Here is a 19,063-nt window from a genome sequence, read left to right as displayed (position 1 = left end):
ACTGAGCTGAGCCCAGAGAGGAGGTAAAAAGAGGCACAGCGGCACCGCGTCCCTCGCTGCGACGCCAGGACGGCTTGACGGACAATTGACGGATCGCCCGTCTGATTCATGGACGCAAGGGCGCACTCACAATTGGACGTTTGGAACAACATCAAAGAGGGCAGGACCGGAGATTGTGCCTGCACACCCCTCACATGGGATGCAACGAAGGCTCTCTGCCAAATCAAGAACAAGTCCAGCCTTACCCTGCGCCAACTCGCTGTGCTAGTGGCCTCCCTCGACACGTCGCTGCAACCATACCAAAAACGACACGATGTAAACAGAGCTAGAACGGCCCAGAGCCTCACTTTTTTCCTTCCAATCGACGGATTCTCGGGGGTGCGCTCTTCCTGCTCGACGCCCGTCATCTCGCCTCTCCGCACCGCTGAGCAGGAGAGATGCCATGGCGAAGGGGCCGCTCGGCGTGGAAACGTCACCTGCCTCTTCCTGGATGCACCCAGTCGCGCGTTATGAGGGCGGGAAACATTGTGGTGGTCGATGCCATCAAAACTGAAGCACAGGAATAACGTCCGTGCTAATCAACAAACCAGACCAGGGATAACCACGCAGGAGCGCTCACACTTCCAACTTTGGTCTTATTGCGGCCAACAGCCTATATGAGAGAGAAATGAGAGATGAATATAGCGGAGCGCAACCAGCACAAAAAACACCGCACTCATCAATCAATTCTTGTTGGTGTTGGTTAGTCTCTCGTCACTCTCTCGCCCGGCTGCCTGCTATTGCCGCAGCGTTTGCCGTAGCCTGTTTGCCTATTGTCTGCAGGTTTCTTTTTCCGCATCCCATTGTGGCTGGCGATGCCCGCTTTGCCCCATCATTGCTTTTCCCGATGACACCGATGGCGGGATGGTGGATGATCCCCCTCTCTCCCTTCTCTCACGCCATGCGTCTCTGGGCTTCTTTTTTCCCAGTGTTTTATATGGCGCTTGTGGCTGTCCTCATCTAATCTGGAAGCCGTGGCCAATCACCAAGGACAGCCCAGCTGTCAGCTCTCGCCATCTCGTCGCCGTGTCATGCTAAACACCGCAGCGCCATGCCATTGCCATTGCGCCGCCAGCGTGTGTGCTGACTGCTGAGAGACAGACGACACACAAACTTCGACTCAGAAGCCACGAGGAAGTGGCCGGATCATGCGCAACGTCGAGGGTGCAGTCGAATCAACGTGTTCAATTGGAAAGTCGAGTTAGATTGCCACAGGTACACGGCAGCTTCTTTTCCCTCTCGCATTGTGCTGCCCACTGCCGGGTCTCACAAGCACAAGGAAGGACGAGAGGTCGAGGTCAGAGAGCACATAGCCGTCGCATCGTCCGGTCATCGTCCAATTCTCTAACTGGCTCTGCGTGTGCATTGTCAGAAGCATATCACCAGCGGCAGCGGGAGCATCGTCATTGGATGGGACGACAGAGCCCTGCATTCTGCCCTCTTGATCCTTCTTCTTTAACGTCTGGCGGTCTCCCGCACTACAATATCTGCAGCTGCGGTACATGGCATGCACGCCGACCCAGGCACGGCAGAGCATCAGCAGGATTAGCAGCAGCAGCAGCACATCACAGATCCCGAATCATCTCGTCACCGGGCCTCAGTCCCCTGCCGCCGCGGACTCCCAGTCCCTGGCCCCAAAGTCACTGTCCCCCCGGTCGCAGTAGACTCGAAAGAAAAAAAAAAACCCAAAAATCTCAGACCTTCACACCAAAAGCCGGAGTCTGTCCCAGGAGCACACACCCCCCAGCACAGACAAGGGTAGCTGCCAGTGTTTCGTTCCGAGCACTCCACCACGGCATCACTTCCCCTCCACCCTTGTCATTGTCGTCCTTTCATCCACTCGTCTCTCACTGCCCCTTGGAAGAAGCCTGGGTCGGGTTGGGTCCTGCAAGACAAGACTCCAGCCCACCGGCCGGCCGAGGCGTGAGCGTAAGGTACAGACCTCTGAGTACCTGCGCTACGAATAAACTCGCTCGGTCTGCCGTTTGCCCACGCGACGCTGGACCTTGTAGTCCCAGCTCCTCCTCCACTTCGACAGAATGCCATCTACCCCCAACCCAGGCACCGCACACACAAAAACGCGTCCACGACCGTCTGCCATACTTTATGCGTTTGGTTCCCAGGTTTCGTTCTTCGTCCCCTCTACTTACACCTACGCCTCTTCCCACAACCCCCCCATTCCGTTCGTTTTTCACCAACTACTATTCTCTCGTTAAACCTCACCTGGGCTCTGTTCACTTCACCCAATCCCATCATCGACAACCTGGCTCGCCAACGACCTACTCTCGCGGCCCTAGATTCAAGCCATCTCTATCCCGCCTCAACCTTGCAGTTCCATACAAGAATCTCGCTGCTCATTGCCTGGCATCTCATTCGTCACAACCACGACCCCAGTTTTACCCATTCAACCTGTCGAGAGAGTTTCTGTAACGGAGCTCTCTTACAGATCGAATAAACCACCAGTGCCCATGTACACGGCTGGTCAACCGCGTCCCCCATTTATCTCGTTCTCCCACAGTCTACCATCCGGGACCCTTTCGTCAATTAGTCGCTTACACCAGTTGACATCCCGTGGCCGTCTCGCCTCTCTGGGGCCCAGTCCTCATCGTATAAGGTAGTCGGCATCGCTTGCCCTTTGCAAGGCACTCACCAACCTGCCGGCTGGCCTGTGATATCACCAACGATCACGGCTCTGACAGGTCCTCTCAGCGTTTGGGTATACGCCGTTGAAGAGCAAACAGATTCTGGCCCACTCCGGTCTCCGGCAGACCACCACTACGCATCCCATTCGGCGTTTGCTCACTCGAAGCAACCCTTGTCAGCCCGTCTTCCTCATCTGGAAAGAGGAGGATATCCAGCACAGCAACTACACCGGTTCGAATACGTTTAGTTCTCGGCTTTGACAGCCCCAGTTTACGCCATGGGTTTACCGCGAGCGCTCCCAATCGTGGCCGGCGCACTTGCGCTCATCGCTACCATCACGATCGTCGTCATCCACGTCGTGCTCGCCGCACACATCACCCAGGTCACCCCCGTAAGGACGTCGTCCGTCCTGTCTTCGGTTTTGGAAAGCATTCTTTTGGCGGTCTTGGGATGGATGTTGTCAGCAAACTTGATTTCAAAGTTCCGGAACTCCTCGAAGCGCCTCATCAGCGCAATGTTCGGCGTCAGCGTCCTGACGTGCACCCTGGCCACCGCGGCGTCGGTTGCCACTATGATCTGCCTCGGCAACGCGACGAGGGGCTTGTCGGATTCGATTCTCGGTGCGAAGCAGACGAGCTTCCTCATCGCCTCGTCCGTTGCGCTTGGTCTTTGCTTCGCGTGTCAGCTCATCTTTATCGTCATTCACTTTGTCCTGGCACGCCTGTCTGCCCGTGAGGAGGCAGACTCTTACAACACCGACGAGGAGTCGACGAGGAGGTCGCCTCACTTCCACACCAAGTCGGTCAAGTCGATTCCTTACACCCGCACGTCGCCTACGTACGAGAGCCGGAGTCGTTCCACCTCAATGGGTTCTCAGACCCCTCCCCAGTCGAGCAGCGGCCGCTCGGCGACTGAGACCCTGAGCTCCATCCGCTCTTCCCTGTCCAACGTTGTCCGCCCCATCTCTTCCAGGACGCGCCTGCTGCCGTTGCGGGAGAAGCGCAGGGCCGAGTCGATCGACTCGAACCACTACCGCTCCCGGTCGAGCAGCGTCAACGAGGACTCGTCCTTTGACTCCTGGGACACCTCCTCGGTTGACATGCAGAGCCGCATGACCGTTCTCGGCACATCGTCTCCCCCCGGCCGGTTCTTGGAGACGATTCCCGCCAGCCCTACCACAAGTCGCAGCCCCAGCCCTGGGACGCCGCTCGACCTGGAGCCTCCTCGCGCACGCCGCAGGAGCCGCAGCTACAGCCCCGTCGCAGACCTCCGCCGCCCCAACGCCACCTTCACCATGCAGAACTGCGCGAGTGACGGAGAGCTTCAACGACCGGAGCCCGCGTTCACGATGCAAGGCTCTGCCAGTGAATCTCACATCCACCCTCTTTTCCGGTCTGACTCGCCAGCCCCCCCGCCGATGGTGACACCCGGCACCATGGTGGTAGCCGCGCCCGACGCAGGCCGTGTCATCTCGGACAGGCACAGCGTGCGCCGGATGAGGAGCGGCAGTCTGCCCTCCGGGCCCAGCCCGCTCAGTCGCACGAGCAGCATCGACAACTTCTTTCCCAACGGGCCTCCCGTCAAGGAGGAGAAGGAGGAGCTCGAGTCGCCGCAGGAAAAGGAAGAGCTTGATGATCCCAACGAGAGACAGATGACTCCACCGATCCCGGAGTGGATACTTACCGCCGGTGCTCGGACGAGCCTGAACGGGTACCACAGCCGCAAGCTCCGGATCGAAGACGGGGACGTCAAGGAGGAACAATCATGATGATGATGACGGAGGGGAGGGGCAGCATTACAGCAACAACACGCCCCCTCCCCACAGGAATACGAGGAGGGAAAAATAAACAAAAAAGGGAAATACCCTGACCCGGCGTGGTCTTCACGAATGTCTAATTCCTAGTAGTACGTCCTTCGGCGACTTACGAAACGGAGTACACAACACACACACAAACTCGGGCGGTGATACCATATTTGAGGGCTTTATTTATTTTTTTCTTTGTTCCAGCGTGGCGTTGTCCCGGGAGGTAGGTATGGAGGAAAAAAGGGAGAGAGGAAGTCAGTCTGGCGGTCATGAAGCCACAGCCGTCGAGCAGGTAGAATAGCTACTGTAGCTACAAATCAAACGAGTCAAATGAATTTCCTGTTCTTTGGTGCTGTGTGAAGTCCCATCTACGTGGTGAAATAAACTTCCCAACAAGGGATAGGCTGAGCATAGATGTTGGCGCCGGCGCAGAGGCGGATGAACTTGGACGGGCGCGTCGAAGGCTTCCGGGTTTCTCCAGATCTCGGAACATAGATGATCCCGATGCGCTAGTCGGGACGGGTGTACCGTTCGGTCCGGCGGGTGGGAAAGGGCACGGCCACGGACGGGTATTTTCTTACCTCAGCAAACACTTACTGCGTAGTCTGGTCCCAGCAGTCAAGGCGCTCCTACAAGCAGCTTGCTTGCCGAGGTACCTGGATCAAATAAGAGGAGGCATGTAAGAAAATCAGAGATAGATTTGCATCATGATACTTGACATAGGCCATGGTTTGCGCATCGATGGCGGTCAGCAAAGCTCCAGACTCTGCGCTGGTTCGCAGGCAATAGTGTTACTGTACGACAGGTTTAAAGACATATCCAGGTTGCCAGCACCCCGCCCGTTTCCTGTGGCTGCCTGACAAAAGTCTGCAGACTACACATGTTCTGAGAATCGTGGCTGCTGGGTTTTGGTTCCTTGAGGGAACAAATGAGTTGAGGCGCATATGACAGCCATTGGAGACGGGAAAAAAACAAAAACAAAAAAAAAAACCAGCCGACAGCTTTGTCTTTCATCCAATGGTTCCAGCGGCTTCCCTGGTTGTCCAGACAGGCCCGTCACCCCTCACCTGCAAAGAGGTTCCCCCCGCCTCACCTTTGCCTGGCCTCTCTCACCTGCCTAAAAGTCACCAGAGTGCTTGCACCGCCACTCTTACCACACACACATGGGGAAAAGTTTACCATGAGAGCCACCAGAGCCACGGCAGCGCTAGGCACCTAGGTAGGTAAAGTACCTTGTAGACGGCCAGTCAGCAATGCTTCTGCCTTCCGCGAATGTCTGGCGTCACAGTGTGTTGTGAATGCTCGGCTGCAGTGGAGAGAGCGGAAACTTGAACCACCCAAACCTCACCCCAGCACCGCCCAAAGCAACCTCAAAGCAAAGAAAGATTACCACCACCTGAGCGCCAGCGCCAGCCAGCACCAGCACGGTACCTGCTACCCACCTACGGTACCCTGCCCGCCATTGGATCGGTGGAGCTACCTCCCTCAGCCAACCAACCGCCGGACGCCTTCCCTTCCCAAGTCCCCTCCCCCCACTGAGCGGCAACACAACCAAAACTGACTTCAGGTCACCACTTACCTTCGTCATCTCCATTAATTCTGTGCCTGAGTACCTTGCCTGCTCCTGCGCACAACAAAACCCTTCCAGCTTGGGTGACGGATTTCCCATCTCGATCGCCTCTGCTTGTCCCACGCGTTCCATTCCTGCGCATCTACAACTGCAACTGCCCGTCCTCATCGGCATCGTCCGCCTCTCATCTTTCCGCCACCCTCTGTTCTCCCCACCGTGATCGCAGCCTTTTGCTGCTCTGAAGCTCGTCAAGATGAAGGTCACATTCAAGGTACGCAGCTCCGCCCTCCCAGCCCGCGATCCCACGCCTCTTCGCTTTGCGCTGTCTTTCCTCCAGCCGACCCGCCCCGAGCTACAGCTAATCCTTTTACTCTTCCGCAGGACTTGAAGCAACAAAAGTTTACGCTCGATGTCGAGCCCACCGACCTGGTGCGTTGTTCCCCCCACTTCCGCCTCCGATATTTCTCGTCTGCGGCTGCCTTGCGACCCCCGACCCGAAGCTAACGAGACGTACAGATCTCTGCTGTAAAGCAGAAGATTGCCGGCGAGAAGGGATGGGATCCCAAGGACCAGAAGCTTATCTACTCTGGTAGGTGCTCTCGCGGCGCAGGCACCCTGCGATAGCTTCGGCTGACTGGGTTTTAGGCAAGATCCTGAAGGACGACGACACAGTCGAGTCTTACAAGATTGAGGAGAAGGGCTTCGTCGTGTGCATGGTGAACAAGGTTTGCACCCCGGAGACGCTACCCGGCTCGCGAATGCTGACAACCATACAGCCCAAGGCACCCAAGCCAGCCCCCGCCGAGTCCTCTTCTGCTCCCGCCGTCCCCGCGACTCCGGCCCAGCCCGTCGCCGCTACCCCGGCTGCCCCTCCCGCGCCGGCCGCTCACGCTGCTGCGCCCGCGGCCGCTCCCTCCACGCCGACGCCCGCTGCTCGCTCTACCGGTGGTGGTGACGCCGCCAGCAATGACCCCTCGATGGCCATGGGTGCTCAGCGCCAGGAGGTGATTGCGAACATGGAGGCCATGGGCTTCGAGCGTAGTCAGATCGACGCTGCCATGCGTGCCGCCTTCTACAACCCCGACCGCGCCGTCGAGTACCTGCTCAACGTAAGAACGGTTGGCTCGTATGTTGTCTTGATCAGAAACTGACTTTGACAGGGTATCCCCGAAGGCGTCCAACAAGAGCAGGCCCAGCGCCAGGCCGCTGCCGCTGCTCCGGCCGAACAACCCGCCGCCGCTGCCGCGGGCGGTGAGGAGGGCGTCAACCTCTTCGACCTCGCCGCTCAGCGTGGTGGCAGCGGTGGTGGTGCTGCTCGCGGCGCTGGTGGCAACCAACAGGCTGCGGCTGCTGCTGCGGCCGCCGCCGCTGCTCAGGGTGGCTTCGGCAACCTCGACTTCCTGAGAAACAACGCTCAGTTCCAGCAGCTGCGCCAGGTCGTGCAGCAACAGCCTCAGATGCTCGAGCCTATCCTCCAGCAGCTCGGCGCTGGCAACCCCCAGCTCGCGCAGCTGATCGCCAACAACCCCGACCAGTTCTTGCAGCTCTTGGGCGAGGAGGTTGACGATGACGTGCCTCTGCCTCCTGGCGCGCAGGCCATCGCCGTCACCGAAGAGGAGCGAGATGCTATTGAGCGGGTGCGTCACCTGTACATCTGGACTCGAGTAGTGATGCTGACAGATCCTAGTTATGCCGTCTCGGCTTCGACCGCGACGCTGCCATCCAGGCCTACTTCGCGTGTGATAAGAACGAGGAGCTCGCGGCAAACTTTTTGTTTGACCAGCCCGACGACGATGACCCGCCCCAGAACTAAGCCACCCTTGAACGACTGCATGACAAACCCAACCTACGACAGACACGCACAGGAATTACCGGACGGTGTTAGCTTGGTAACAAAGAATTAGGAGACTTGAGCATACCTTGGTCGGGACGACGAAGGTCCCAACCGTCAGGGGCAACATGGACGCTCATCGTTCGCAGTGGAGGTAGAAGGTTCTTTTTTCCGAGAGACTGGCACGGAGGCGGCCAGACGACGATCGGCATGCGGAGGACGAACTGACGCATACGAGGGTCGCAAAATATTCACGGTTGCAAATGCACTTGCTTCATCTGTTAACCAGGATTGCTCCTGTTCTGGCTTGGAAGAGAGCGTGGCGTCGGTCCCAGGTAGCCAGGCCAGGTAGTACCAGGTAATTCAACTTTTTCAGTGCCAAATAGGTCTCGTCCTGCATGTCTCGTGGTGATGTGCAAGCTGTGTCTGGACAGAGGTACGTCCCTGTGAGGCCAATTCGAAGGTTTGGCCTCACCTTTTTGGCCTCAGTACGCACTTTGCCCTTGACGGCCTGAAGTAAAGCCATTCCCCGCGGGTATAAAAACCGACTCTTCCCCGACGCTGTTCGAAATTTTGTCTTCTTCTGTATACTTACCTGCTTGAACGGCCCGGAGATCAAGAGAACCGGGCCGTGGTGCTGGGGGACCTGCATTGCACACACCGCGGCTGTGCCCCTCATCGTATGGTTGCTCCGCTGCGAGGCCGTACTGGGCTTATTTTTGCTTTCTTCTGTATCACACTCTTTTTCATTGTGGGGTTTCGTCGCTGCGGGCGGCGACACGAAGAAGAAGACTGAAGGAGCAGGTGTGTGGTGGGATGGTAGTCACTGTGAAAACATCAGGTGTGTGGGAGGGGAGTAGTCATTGCTTGCTTCGGACGTGTCATGGGATGGTAGGAAACTTTGGTCAAGTCTCAAGAAGTGATTGTATTTCTCTTCGTCTTCGTGCCGTTGTTCTAGGCGAGGGCGCAAGCTACTGCAAATAGAAGTAGAAAAGCCAGGACAAACAAAACGCCGTTTGATGCAAAGTAAAGCCTCCCCCTTAATTCAGGAAGCTTCTTGTCCTGGAGCCGAGTGCTAAGGGTATCTGTCTTGTGGTAGAAGTAGTAGTGAGAAGTAGTAGCCCGCCCGCCCGTGTCCGTCCCTTTCTTCGCCGCCCATCTTATCTGATGATTTCCCCACGCATGTTGTACTCCACAGCCTTCTTCTTCGCCTTCCCCGCGCCCCTCTTCTTGCGCGCCCCCGCGTCGGGGTCCATGTTCGTCTCGTCGATGGTGATCATGCCGTCGGCGTCGACGGTGATTTGCGGCCCCGCGCTGGCGCCGCCGCCAGACTGCTGGCCCCGCGATTTGCTCTTGCCACCAGACGACGACGCCTGCGCGCCGCCGGGGCGGTCGCTGGGGTCCTCGAGCGCGGCCTTCTTGCGTGCCATGTCCGCTTCCTTCTGGGCCTTGGCCTTGGCCTGCTCGGCGTCGAACTCGACCTGCTGCAGGCGGTGCGCGGCCATGATGTCCTCGACGGGCTCGTACTCGGCCTTTGTCCAGGTCTTGTACTCCTCGAGGTCGATCTGGAGCTCCTTCTTGCCGATGAGGATGGCGTCGATGCGGGCGGGGGCGTGGCGCTCCTCGCGGTTGAACTTCATCTTGACGTGGCGGCGGTTCTTGCCGGGGAACATGCCGCTGATCATCTGGAAGTCGGTGCCGAACATGCGCAGGCCGCGGTAGAAGAGCTCCGTCTCGTCCTCTGTCCAGACGTTGGGGCCTTTCAGTTTGGAGCCGGTGCGGTAGCTGTTCTGTGTCGTGAGCGTCGTGAAGTCGTTCTCTTCGATCTCGAGCATGTCCTCGGCGTTGGCGTCGGCAATGGCGTGGCGGTCGAGGGCGAGGGAGTTTTGGTCCACGACGATCTGGCCGTCGATGATTTGGAACTGGGGCCCGGTCTGGCCCATGCTGGCCGAGGCGGCGGGTTGCGGTTTTGAGGCAGGTACAGCGGGGGCAGGGGTGCCGTTGGCGCTGCGCGGTCCCGGGGTGCCGCTCTCGGAGGGGTCTTCGGTGCCGTTCCGCCTGCTCTTGAGCCGTTCCCTGGCCTTTGCCTGTTTCTCGCGGTGTCGCTCGAGGAGCTCGTCGTGCCGGCTGAACTTCTTGCCGATGCGCAGGTCTCGTGTGAGGTCGCCCATCGTGAGGACGCTCAGGTCGGCCTCCTGGTTCTCGGCATCCTCTGGCGTGACAGATCGGGCTCGTCGGGGACGTTTTGGCTTGGGTTCCGCTCCTGCGCTGTCTTCCCCTCCATCGGTCGTCGCTGCCGCCGCCGCTGCTGCTGCTGCACCATCCTCCGCCGTCTTCTTTTTCCTTGGGCGGGCCGGTCGCTTTGGGGCCTCGCTGCCGTCTGCGGTTGTTGCATCGTCCTTCTTTTTCCTCTGTCGCTTCGGTTTTGAGGCTGCTGCGCTCTCGCTGGCCTCTGCCGTCTCGTCGTCGTCTGTTTGGGGGGCTCGTTTCCTCGGTCGCTTGGCGGGGGCTTTTGACGGTTCGCTCGCAGGAGGGGCGGCAGGCGTTTCGACGGAGGGGACGACGTCGGTGGCAGAAGGGAGGGTGGCTGGAGGTGTTTGCAGTTGGGTGGGCGTTGACGTCTCGGCGGCTGGAGGAGGGGCATCTGCGGCGGCAGTGGCCGACGTCTGTGTCGAAGTAGTCTCGCTGGTGGAGGTCTCGTCCGATGGTGTCGCATTCTCTGTTGTCGCTTCGCTCTGTGCTGTAGGTTTTGACGCAGTCGCGGGCTCGCTGGTGGGCTTCTGTGTTTGCGGCGTGGCCGTCTGTATCGCGTCCGAATTCGTCGATGGCGGGGTATCAGTGACCTGAACCCTGCCGGATTCTTTCGTCCCCGTGACATCGTCAACATTTTGCGCCGACTGACCGCCAGCCGGGGCGGGAGTCTCCGACTGCGTCGCTGGTTCTGTGGCAATCGTCGACGCGGCCCTTGATGGCTGGGAGGAGGCAGCACCAGGCGCTCGAGGACGGGCCATGGGCATTTTCGGCTTGAAAGCCATGCCTCCCTTCTTTTTGAACATGGAGCTCATGATGACGGTTCTGTTGAGGGTTCTCTAATTATCGATGTGGAAATAGCCTCATGGCCGGGTCTTTGGTGTGTGGTTGCGGACAGCGGCGGGTTGTTTCGTCGGAGATTTGGCTTGCGCAAGACTTTGATGTGCCGCGGGAGGGACGAGAGTGACGGACTGCGGGTGGGATAAGAAAAAAAAAAGGTAGATACGGGAGGGAGAAAGAGGCCGACGATTAACCGGCTCCTGCGGGGCGCTTGATAACGAGGCCCCATCTGGTTAGCGTAAAGCTAGTCCTGTTTGAGAAGTGGACCGGGCTGGCTTGATCTCAGCAGGAGAAGAGACGTGAAGCGTCGGCAACCTCGAATTTTCACTCCTTGCCCAAGCATTGCCTCCCACCCCCCATCCTCTGCGCGAATTCGACAAGCCACGACCATCTCGACACCGCGCGTGGCCCGGATCAACGCGTAATCATCATCTGGCTTCATCATCCAGTCCCCTTCATCGCTTTCGCCGACCCGGTTGCTCGCGCTGTCTCAGCCTCTCTCTGCCTCTCTCATGCCTGTAGCGACTTCAGCCCCGACTGCCTCTCCGCGTCCGTCCACCTTATCCAAGATGGAGGACAGGAAGAGACCTCCCATCAGCACCGCTGAGGATCTCGCTCCTCCCAGCAAGCGACACCAAGCCGTCAATGGAAGCAAGTCTAAAGGTGACAGCGGCGATACCGCCGAGGAGCATTGGATCGAGGTAAGTGTCACGAGACACGGTTTCCCAACACATCAAGTTTTCTCAACAATCAATGGACCCCTACGCGACCCCCTTCTGCCGTCAATGGCTGCGCGACATCACGATCATCGACAGCCCCTAGCCACGCCCAACACTGGCGGATCGCGGTCGACTGGTCTGGAATGGCCTTTCGGTCGGCGGCCGAGGGCGACGAGGCTGGCTGAAGACGATGCCGTCTCCCTGTCTTCCACACCCCACGCATCCGATTTCCCTCCCATACCATCTGCCTCTGGAGACGATCGCATGACGCGAAATACATGGAAAGGGCCCGAAGCTGATGAAGTGACTTCAGAATTACCAAAAGGGCGCCATATACAGGCAGCTGCAGGAAACAAAGAGGGAAAAAGCCGATTTCGAGTCACGCGTCGAGCAGCTGCAAAAGAACCTCAACCATCGGGAGGATCATATCCGCATCATCGAAGCATGGTGGAAGCAGGTTGGTTTTCGATTGAATCCCTTGTGACTGGTGTGGCTGGGGCTGACTGTCGCAGGTATTGGAGGAGATGGAACAGCTCGTGGATCCCGCGCTACCACCACCGTCAGGCCCAACCAGTAGGTTTACCCGCGATCGGATCGAAGCGAATTGCTGCTGACGATTCTAGGCCCCCCATACATTACTAGCACGCATTTTAAGGATAACGAAGAATTTCAACGGCACCTGGGCGACACCACCGCGGACATAAGGAAGCGAGCCGAAGCAGTCATTAACCGGATCGCAAGCGCCAGAGGTGAAATAACGCCAAACATTGCCGACCTGGAGACTAGAGTGAATAGCCTTCTCGCCCAACAGAAGGACTATCTGGTGAAGCTCGACCGAGCGAACCAGGAAAATGAACAACTATCAGAGGATCTCAACAAGGCCAGCCTGAGATTCTTTAAGGCGGAAAAGCGCATGGACCGACTTAAGAGCGCCCAAGTACAAAAGCTCGAGCAGCAGTTCATTGCTAGTGCCAAGCCGACAGCCGCTGGGGGAGAGAACGGCAGCGACAACGCCGAAGCGAATGGTAACGCCGCCGAGGCCTTGATCAAGTTCGAGGAGGCGTCGGCGGTCGTCGCAAAGCAAAAGGAGCAGCTTGAGGCTGCCCAGGCCGATATCAAGACACTACAGGAGGAGAACTCGGCGCTCAAGGCGCGACGCGAGGGGCTCACCGATGAAGACTTCATTAGGACCGATGTTTTCAAGCAGTTCAAGAGCCAAAACGAGGATCTGATCAAGAGAGTTAACCACTTGGAAGCGACGAACAAGCAGCTCAAGGAGGAGGCCGAGAAGCTGCAGGCGGAGCGAACGGCCTTCCGAACCAAGCTGCATGATGAGGCGCAGGGGATGGTTATTGAACTGGAGCGGCAGGTCGAGGAGCGCGACGCGGATCTGACCCGAATTCGAGCCGCTAGAGACGAGTGGTACGCCAAGGCGAATATGCTGGAAACGCGAGAAAGGGAGGAGAAGCAGGCGCACCAGCACCTCAAGGAGCTCACCGGGTCCCAACAGGATCGAATCACGTCGCTGGAGCTGGAGTTACAGCGATTGAAGCCCGAAGATCAGCAGATGGCGGACCCGGACCCCGAACTGGACACCCTGCCTGCCGAAGAACTGCTAGCCAAGTATAAGAAGCTGCAGCAAGATTTCGAGTCTATCAACAAGGAGTTGCCGGCACTGCAGCAAGCGTACAAGCGATCCATGACCCTGGCACAGAAGAAGGTCATGGACTTTACCGCCCTCGAGGAGCGGGTCGCAGCAGCGCTCGCTGAGAAGCAAAAGGCCGACCAGAAGTACTTCGCAGTGAAGAAGGACGCCGACATGAGGGATAGAGAACTCGGTGTGCTCAGGAGCCAGCACCGCAAGAGCTCCGAAATCGTGTCGCAGCTAAAGGAAGTTGAGGCGCAGCACAGAGTTCTCATCAGTAACCTCGAAAAGCAGCTCTCCGACCTGAAGCAGGCAAACGCGGCCATGGCGGCGGAGCACAAGAAGATGGAGGCAACCAGCTCCGACGCTGCGCGTCGCGCTGATTCGTATAAGAACCAAATCAACGAACTGTCGGGTCTCGTCAAGTCCCGCGATGCGGCCGTTGCTGCCGCAAGAGAACGAACGACAACTCAAGAAGCGGAGGTGGAGCGACTCAAGGTGCGCGCAGACATGGTGCAGAAGGACAAGGACGAGTGGAAACGCAAGGCGTTGAGCAACTCGTCGGAGGAAGAGGAAATGCTCAGAGTAAGTTGGCCCTCTGTTCCTGCTCAGGAATGCAAATATCTAACAGACGACAGACCTTTGCACTATGTACTGTCTGCCGCAACAACTTCAAGGACACGGCTCTGAAGACTTGCGGTCACCTGTTCTGCCACCAGTGCGTGGATGACCGGATCAGCAACCGCATGCGAAAGTGCCCTAACTGTTCGCGGGCATTTGATCGGCTGGATGTTATGAGTGTCCACCACTAGCCCTTGGCAGTTCTGCTTCGCTTCGACGTCCGACGCATTTAATTTGAGAGCCCTGGGACTTTCGACGCGCGGGCTGATGTTTCGACTACTTCGAACATGTTTGTGTGCCATATGGAGTTTGTTTCGCAGAGCAAGGGGTTTCATGGCATGATACCTTGGGGTTGGCCCAGAGGATGTTTGACTTGGACACGATGGATTGCTGTACTTTTACGTGTATGGAAGACGGCCTGGACTGAGTATGTACATACTTTCACCCCGTTTGAGGGTTTTCACAAGAGCAGGTGGCCGGCGAGAGGAGGACTGATGTACGAAAGCTGGGGTGTACAGGATAGATCTAGAATATCCTACCACTGACCCATCCATACCAAGTATTCCCAACGAATTTCCTGCTTCGTGACGAACAGCTACCTTCTGTTGGTTGAGCCAAAGCCGGTGCTCTCGTGTCGCGCAGAAGAGGTCGAAGACGAGGACGACCTGGTAGAGGATCTGGACGGACCAGCTCCCCACTGGTTCTCGTCGTAGCCCCAGCCGCGCTGCTCGTTTCTGGCGGCGTTCCGTCCCTGGTAGTACCCGGCTCCGTAACCAGCAGCGCCGCCCGTTGCTGCTCCGGTCCAGAAACCAGGCCGCCATCCTTGCTGCGAATTGCTGCCGGAGGGCTTCGTCCCTGGGTACGGCGGTGGAGGATCGTTGTTATCCGGACCGAATCCGGGATTCCAACCACCGCCTCCTCCGCCTCCACCTCCTCCACCACCTCCGCGGCGCCGGCCACCGGCCCTCCGGTTCTGCTCACCCGCCACACACGCCGAGTACACGATCCAGCCCAGGACAGCGAAGAAGAGAATGCCAAACAAGACCGCGCTCATGTCGAACTCCCCGTCCCTACCACCGCCGCCGCGGCCCAGGTCGGGATACCTGCGCTCGCCCTTGTCGGTGAGGGCAAGGCGGTACTCGACGCCGCAGCTGCCCTTGAGGACGTACGGGTCGTCTTTGGAGCTGTAGCCCTCGCAGATGACGTCCGTGGAGCCGAGCTTGAGCTCCTCGGGCAGCTGGGCGACACAGGACCACTGGATGTCCTCCGGGGAGTAGCCGGCGCCCTGGTTTGTGCAGCGCATGACGTCGATGGCGAAGAGGTCGCAGAGGGGCTTTGCGGAGAGGCATTTGAGCTGCGGGGCGGCGGGCGCGCGGCGGTGGGTTGTGAGGGCGCCGTTGCCGCGGAGGGTGAGGGATTGCACGTCCGAGAGGAGGATTGCGTTTTTGGGTTTGCTGGCTGCTGCGGCGAGGGGCAGCAGCAGCGAGAGGGTGAGTGAGAGGTGCATCTTTTCTTGTCGGCTTTGGGGGCCGGAGTGTCGAGTGTGCCCGTTGGTTACGACGCTGGAGTCGCTTTTTCTCGGGGTTTGGGTGTGTCCCGTGTGGCGGGGGTTGCCTGAGGAAGTTGGTGATATGTTAGAGCATGAAGGTGAGAGGGTTTCAAGCTGGTTTTCCCTTTCTCAGGCTGTTTGGTGTTTTGGTATACGTCGACCGAATTATAGAGGAGTATGTGTCCAGTGAGGCAGGGTGAGCGTGAGGTTGAGGACAGATATGATGATGGGACCAGGCTCCTCGCCCGGTGTAATTGGAGTGCTGTGAGGAGGCTACGGTGACGAGGTCGCGATGGGATTGGTCCCGTGGCGTCGGTGAAGACGTGGCGTAGGTGTGGCGGGCGAGTAGCAGTGCGCCACATGTATGCAGTGGAGTGTGATTGGAGTCATTTTCGCTGTGGCGGTGCATTCATCTCATGTAATATTTGTGCCTTTTGTGCGTGTTGAAGACGGCCGTCTTCTCTTCGACTTGGCGCACCATGCTTGATTTATGACTCGAATGCAGTGAGAGAACAGCAAAGAATCAACATGGAATTTTGTAGATAGCGAAACTCGGGGAGAGACAGAGGCTGCGAGATGCATGCAGACAATTGCATCAGCATATGCAAAATACGATGTTCAATGCCGGAAAAAAAAAAAAAAGCCAAGCTTCGTCCTTCAGACGTGAACATGGTCACTGCTCTGCTTCACTTTGCACATAGTAGGCCCAGCAGATCGCCAAGACGGGTCCCCTTTCTTTTCCATGCTGACGGGCCCCCCTTTCCCCTTTCTCTACTAGACAGCCGAAAGGCAATCTGCCTGTTGTCTTCTTTTTAGCGGGGTGTTGTAGCGCGGGAACGGTTTTTACTCTTCTTAATTCTCGGAGAACAACGATTCCCCGAGCTGTGGTCATCAAGCCTCTTCCTTGGTAGTTTGTCCCTCGACGTCCAGGGTAAGCATGTCGGGGCCCATAGGTGCACCTGAGATGCTGACAGCGCTAACCCGCCCATCGAGCCCTTCTCACGGGAATGCCGCGCGGTCTCCCATCCCTACGGACGTGGAATTCTCTGGGAATCCCGTGTCTTGGGGTCTGCTCCGGTTTTTCTATAGACTGACGATCGTTGTTCTGCTCGCTTTCGCTATCGTTTGTCTCGGAGTGTCTGCCGGTAAGGTTCCCACTTTTGCGGTCTTGTGGTTCACCTTCTTTTTGCTCTTGGCTTCAGGAACGCTGGAGGTCTCTGTCCAGCGGAACTCCACCAGGGACCCGGTACTGAACATGTGAATCGTGGGTGCACATGTTCGTTGCGGAGATCAGATAATGCAGCTCGGGCTACTCTTCTGTCTGGCTTATGAAGTGCGTGGGTTCCGTTCCTCTGCCGCGCCGCTCAACGTCTTTTGAGGGCCGTGCTGTACGTGAGCGCGCCTGCCGAGTCAGCACTGCGCAGGAGGAGGGACTTTGGTTGCTTGGTCCAGGTCTTTTGGTATTGATGTCCGGAGAGTTTGTCCGAAGCTGACTTGGGTTTTCGGACGACGGCTGGGAACTTCGCGAGTCGGTACCGAGACGGCGTTGGTGTGCGGCAGCTGCTGTCTTGGGCTGAAGGTGTCGCGGGCGAGTAGACTGAGTTTGTTATCGGCAACTTGATGAAGAGGATAGGAATGGTAGCTGCAGTGGAGAAGATGACACTTTCGAAAGAGAATCAAGAGAGAAGGCGACGCATAGGATGATGGACGGCATCGAGATAAACGACGCAGAAATAGGCAATGGCAGAGACAGGACACTGGCAGTATCAACAACCATGGCATCACCTTACCAGGCGCTATTCAGTGTTAGTTCACAACCCTATTGAGTAACCGGCAAAATCACAAAGTTCAGCAACCCCAAGGGTTCCTCTAGCTGGACCTCACAAGGTCATGCAGCAATTTATATGAACATCAGGAGCAGCTGGGCTCATGCCTGGACGTGCACGAACGTACTGACCAACTACTAATCCGGCAGTTGAAAAGTCAAAAATAACACACAACCCCAACCATGTACATCAAGACCTTGAAGCACATGCGGGAACAGCTTGCACGCAAGGCGAAGCTTAAGGAAATCTACGCACCCTTCGCCAACCTTCAAAAGGGATCCGAGGAGTACAAGAGACTTGCGAACTCGGGCAGGGTATGGGAAGACTATTTTTAGCCCAGCGACAGCCGCCGGCTGGGAAACGTAGACCTGCAGCAGAAGTTTAACGGTTTACTGGCGAGGATCGATGACTTGAGAGGCAGGCTGCCGGTCCTGGAGCTCGCGAGGAAGCTGGTCCCGCGCTATGCGCAGCAGTCCGTCATGATCGAGCACAACCCGTTACAAGTCGTCGATGCGGTCCGCATCTTTGAACAGTTGAAGTTCAAGCAGCGGTTCGGGCCTGTGGGGATGCTCTCGATGCCATCAACTAAACTCCCCGAGCTCGCGGAGCCGGACGAGTGTTCCGCGACGGTCGAGCTGCGGAACCACATCATCGCCTCGCAATGGATCGCGGACAACGCGACCGCGAAGCTTCACACGCCGGGCATCACCGAGAGCGAGATGCGGGACCTCGCGGCGCTGTCGATCAAGGGCACCGCCTCCGAGGCCACGGCATATGGGATGGCATGGGGCGGGCCGGTGCCGCTTGGGGGATACCGGACGCTGCCGGTCGCGGTGCGGAGCAGCCCGCTCACCGTGTTCCCGTACCCGCAGGAGGTGCCGGCGTGCGCCCGGCGGTTCTTTGCGTGGCGGGACGCACAGCATGCGGCAAGACTGCTTCACCCGCTTATATTGGCGTGCCAGATGACGGCGTACTTTGTGGATGTCCACCCGCTCCCCGACGGGAATGGGCGTGTCAGTCGCATGGTCATGCAGGATTACATGGCGCGGCAGGGCTACCTGCCCGCGATCCTCCGGCCCGAGGGCGAGCTGGAGAGGGAGGAGTATATCCGGATGATACGCGGCGCCTGCGAGGGGAGGCCGCGGGAGTTTGTGGCGGCGGTGCTTGAGGCTCAACTTGCGCTCATCGAGGGTCATCTGAAGAGGAAGAGCGGTGACGGCGACGCTTGAGGCTGTTGGTGGTAGAGGACGGTAGGATGGCAGCAGAGATAGACAAGATAGGGCAGGAAGGAGCCATGAAGCTATTTCAGCTTGCCTCGACCTGTGATTATCCACCTACACAATCTCGATCCTATCTGTCGATACATTCTTAGTTGATGTGAGTAATACTTCATCACCGCCATGCAACGCCGCTCCCCGTGAATCACCGCTGTTTGATAATATAACAAATATTTCCGAGATGTCAGCAGTTGTCTCGGTGACTCGTTGCCGTCGTTTTTAGCGTTGCCGGTTTGCCTGCGCCGTCGCTTACATCGTACATTCTTTTGCGCCCGACTTCGCATTGGAATGCGAGCACAGAAGCGATTGGACAACCATGGTTCCTGTTTTTTTGTTACTAAACTGACGGCGGATCCAATCGCCAAGCGTTCGATATGGAGCGACTCTCTCTCGTGGCGATCGGTAGCGCGTGGTAACTTGTCCCAAGTTAGCAAGCACTTCGGTGCTAG

General features: G+C 57.8%; 6 protein-coding genes across 6 annotated transcripts; 4 read left to right on the top strand and 2 right to left on the bottom strand.

The window, feature by feature from the left end:
* Positions 1-2,959: 2,959 nt before the first annotated feature.
* On the top strand, positions 2,960-4,450 carry GCG54_00007787 (uncharacterized protein; the record flags this gene model as incomplete). The annotated part of the gene is made up of 1 exon (XM_045407764.1): positions 2,960-4,450. The coding sequence occupies one exon, from the start codon at positions 2,960-2,962 to the stop codon at positions 4,448-4,450; it is 1,491 nt and encodes a 496-aa protein (XP_045259499.1).
* Positions 4,451-6,309: 1,859 nt separating this feature from the next.
* Positions 6,310-7,869, top strand: GCG54_00007786 (UV excision repair protein rhp23; the record flags this gene model as incomplete). The annotated part of the gene is made up of 6 exons (XM_045407763.1): positions 6,310-6,327; positions 6,438-6,485; positions 6,573-6,645; positions 6,702-7,165; positions 7,217-7,693; positions 7,744-7,869. The coding sequence occupies 6 exons, from the start codon at positions 6,310-6,312 to the stop codon at positions 7,867-7,869; spliced, it is 1,206 nt and encodes a 401-aa protein (XP_045259498.1).
* Positions 7,870-9,047: 1,178 nt separating this feature from the next.
* On the bottom strand, positions 9,048-10,952 carry GCG54_00007785 (Transcription factor TFIIIB component B''; the record flags this gene model as incomplete). The annotated part of the gene is made up of 1 exon (XM_045407762.1): positions 9,048-10,952. One exon carries the CDS (start codon positions 10,950-10,952, stop codon positions 9,048-9,050), a length of 1,905 nt encoding a protein of 634 aa, XP_045259497.1.
* A 537-nt stretch (positions 10,953-11,489) lies between these two features.
* GCG54_00007784 (E3 ubiquitin-protein ligase BRE1) lies at positions 11,490-14,153 on the top strand (the record flags this gene model as incomplete). Its single annotated transcript, XM_045407761.1, has 5 exons — positions 11,490-11,678; positions 12,010-12,153; positions 12,209-12,269; positions 12,320-13,926; positions 13,980-14,153. The coding sequence occupies 5 exons, from the start codon at positions 11,490-11,492 to the stop codon at positions 14,151-14,153; spliced, it is 2,175 nt and encodes a 724-aa protein (XP_045259496.1).
* A 404-nt stretch (positions 14,154-14,557) lies between these two features.
* On the bottom strand, positions 14,558-15,469 carry GCG54_00007783 (Store-operated calcium entry-associated regulatory factor; the record flags this gene model as incomplete). The annotated part of the gene is made up of 1 exon (XM_045407760.1): positions 14,558-15,469. One exon carries the CDS (start codon positions 15,467-15,469, stop codon positions 14,558-14,560), a length of 912 nt encoding a protein of 303 aa, XP_045259495.1.
* A 2,050-nt stretch (positions 15,470-17,519) lies between these two features.
* GCG54_00007782 (uncharacterized protein) lies at positions 17,520-18,566 on the top strand (the record flags this gene model as incomplete). The annotated part of the gene is made up of 2 exons (XM_045407759.1): positions 17,520-17,651; positions 17,673-18,566. The coding sequence occupies 2 exons, from the start codon at positions 17,520-17,522 to the stop codon at positions 18,564-18,566; spliced, it is 1,026 nt and encodes a 341-aa protein (XP_045259494.1).
* Positions 18,567-19,063: the final 497 nt, after the last annotated feature.

This window comes from Colletotrichum gloeosporioides, assembly GCF_011800055.1.
Source record: "Colletotrichum gloeosporioides strain Lc1 chromosome Unknown consensus_77, whole genome shotgun sequence".
Taxonomy (NCBI): Eukaryota; Fungi; Ascomycota; class Sordariomycetes; order Glomerellales; family Glomerellaceae; genus Colletotrichum; species Colletotrichum gloeosporioides.
This window is presented reverse-complemented; position numbering and strand designations above follow the sequence as displayed.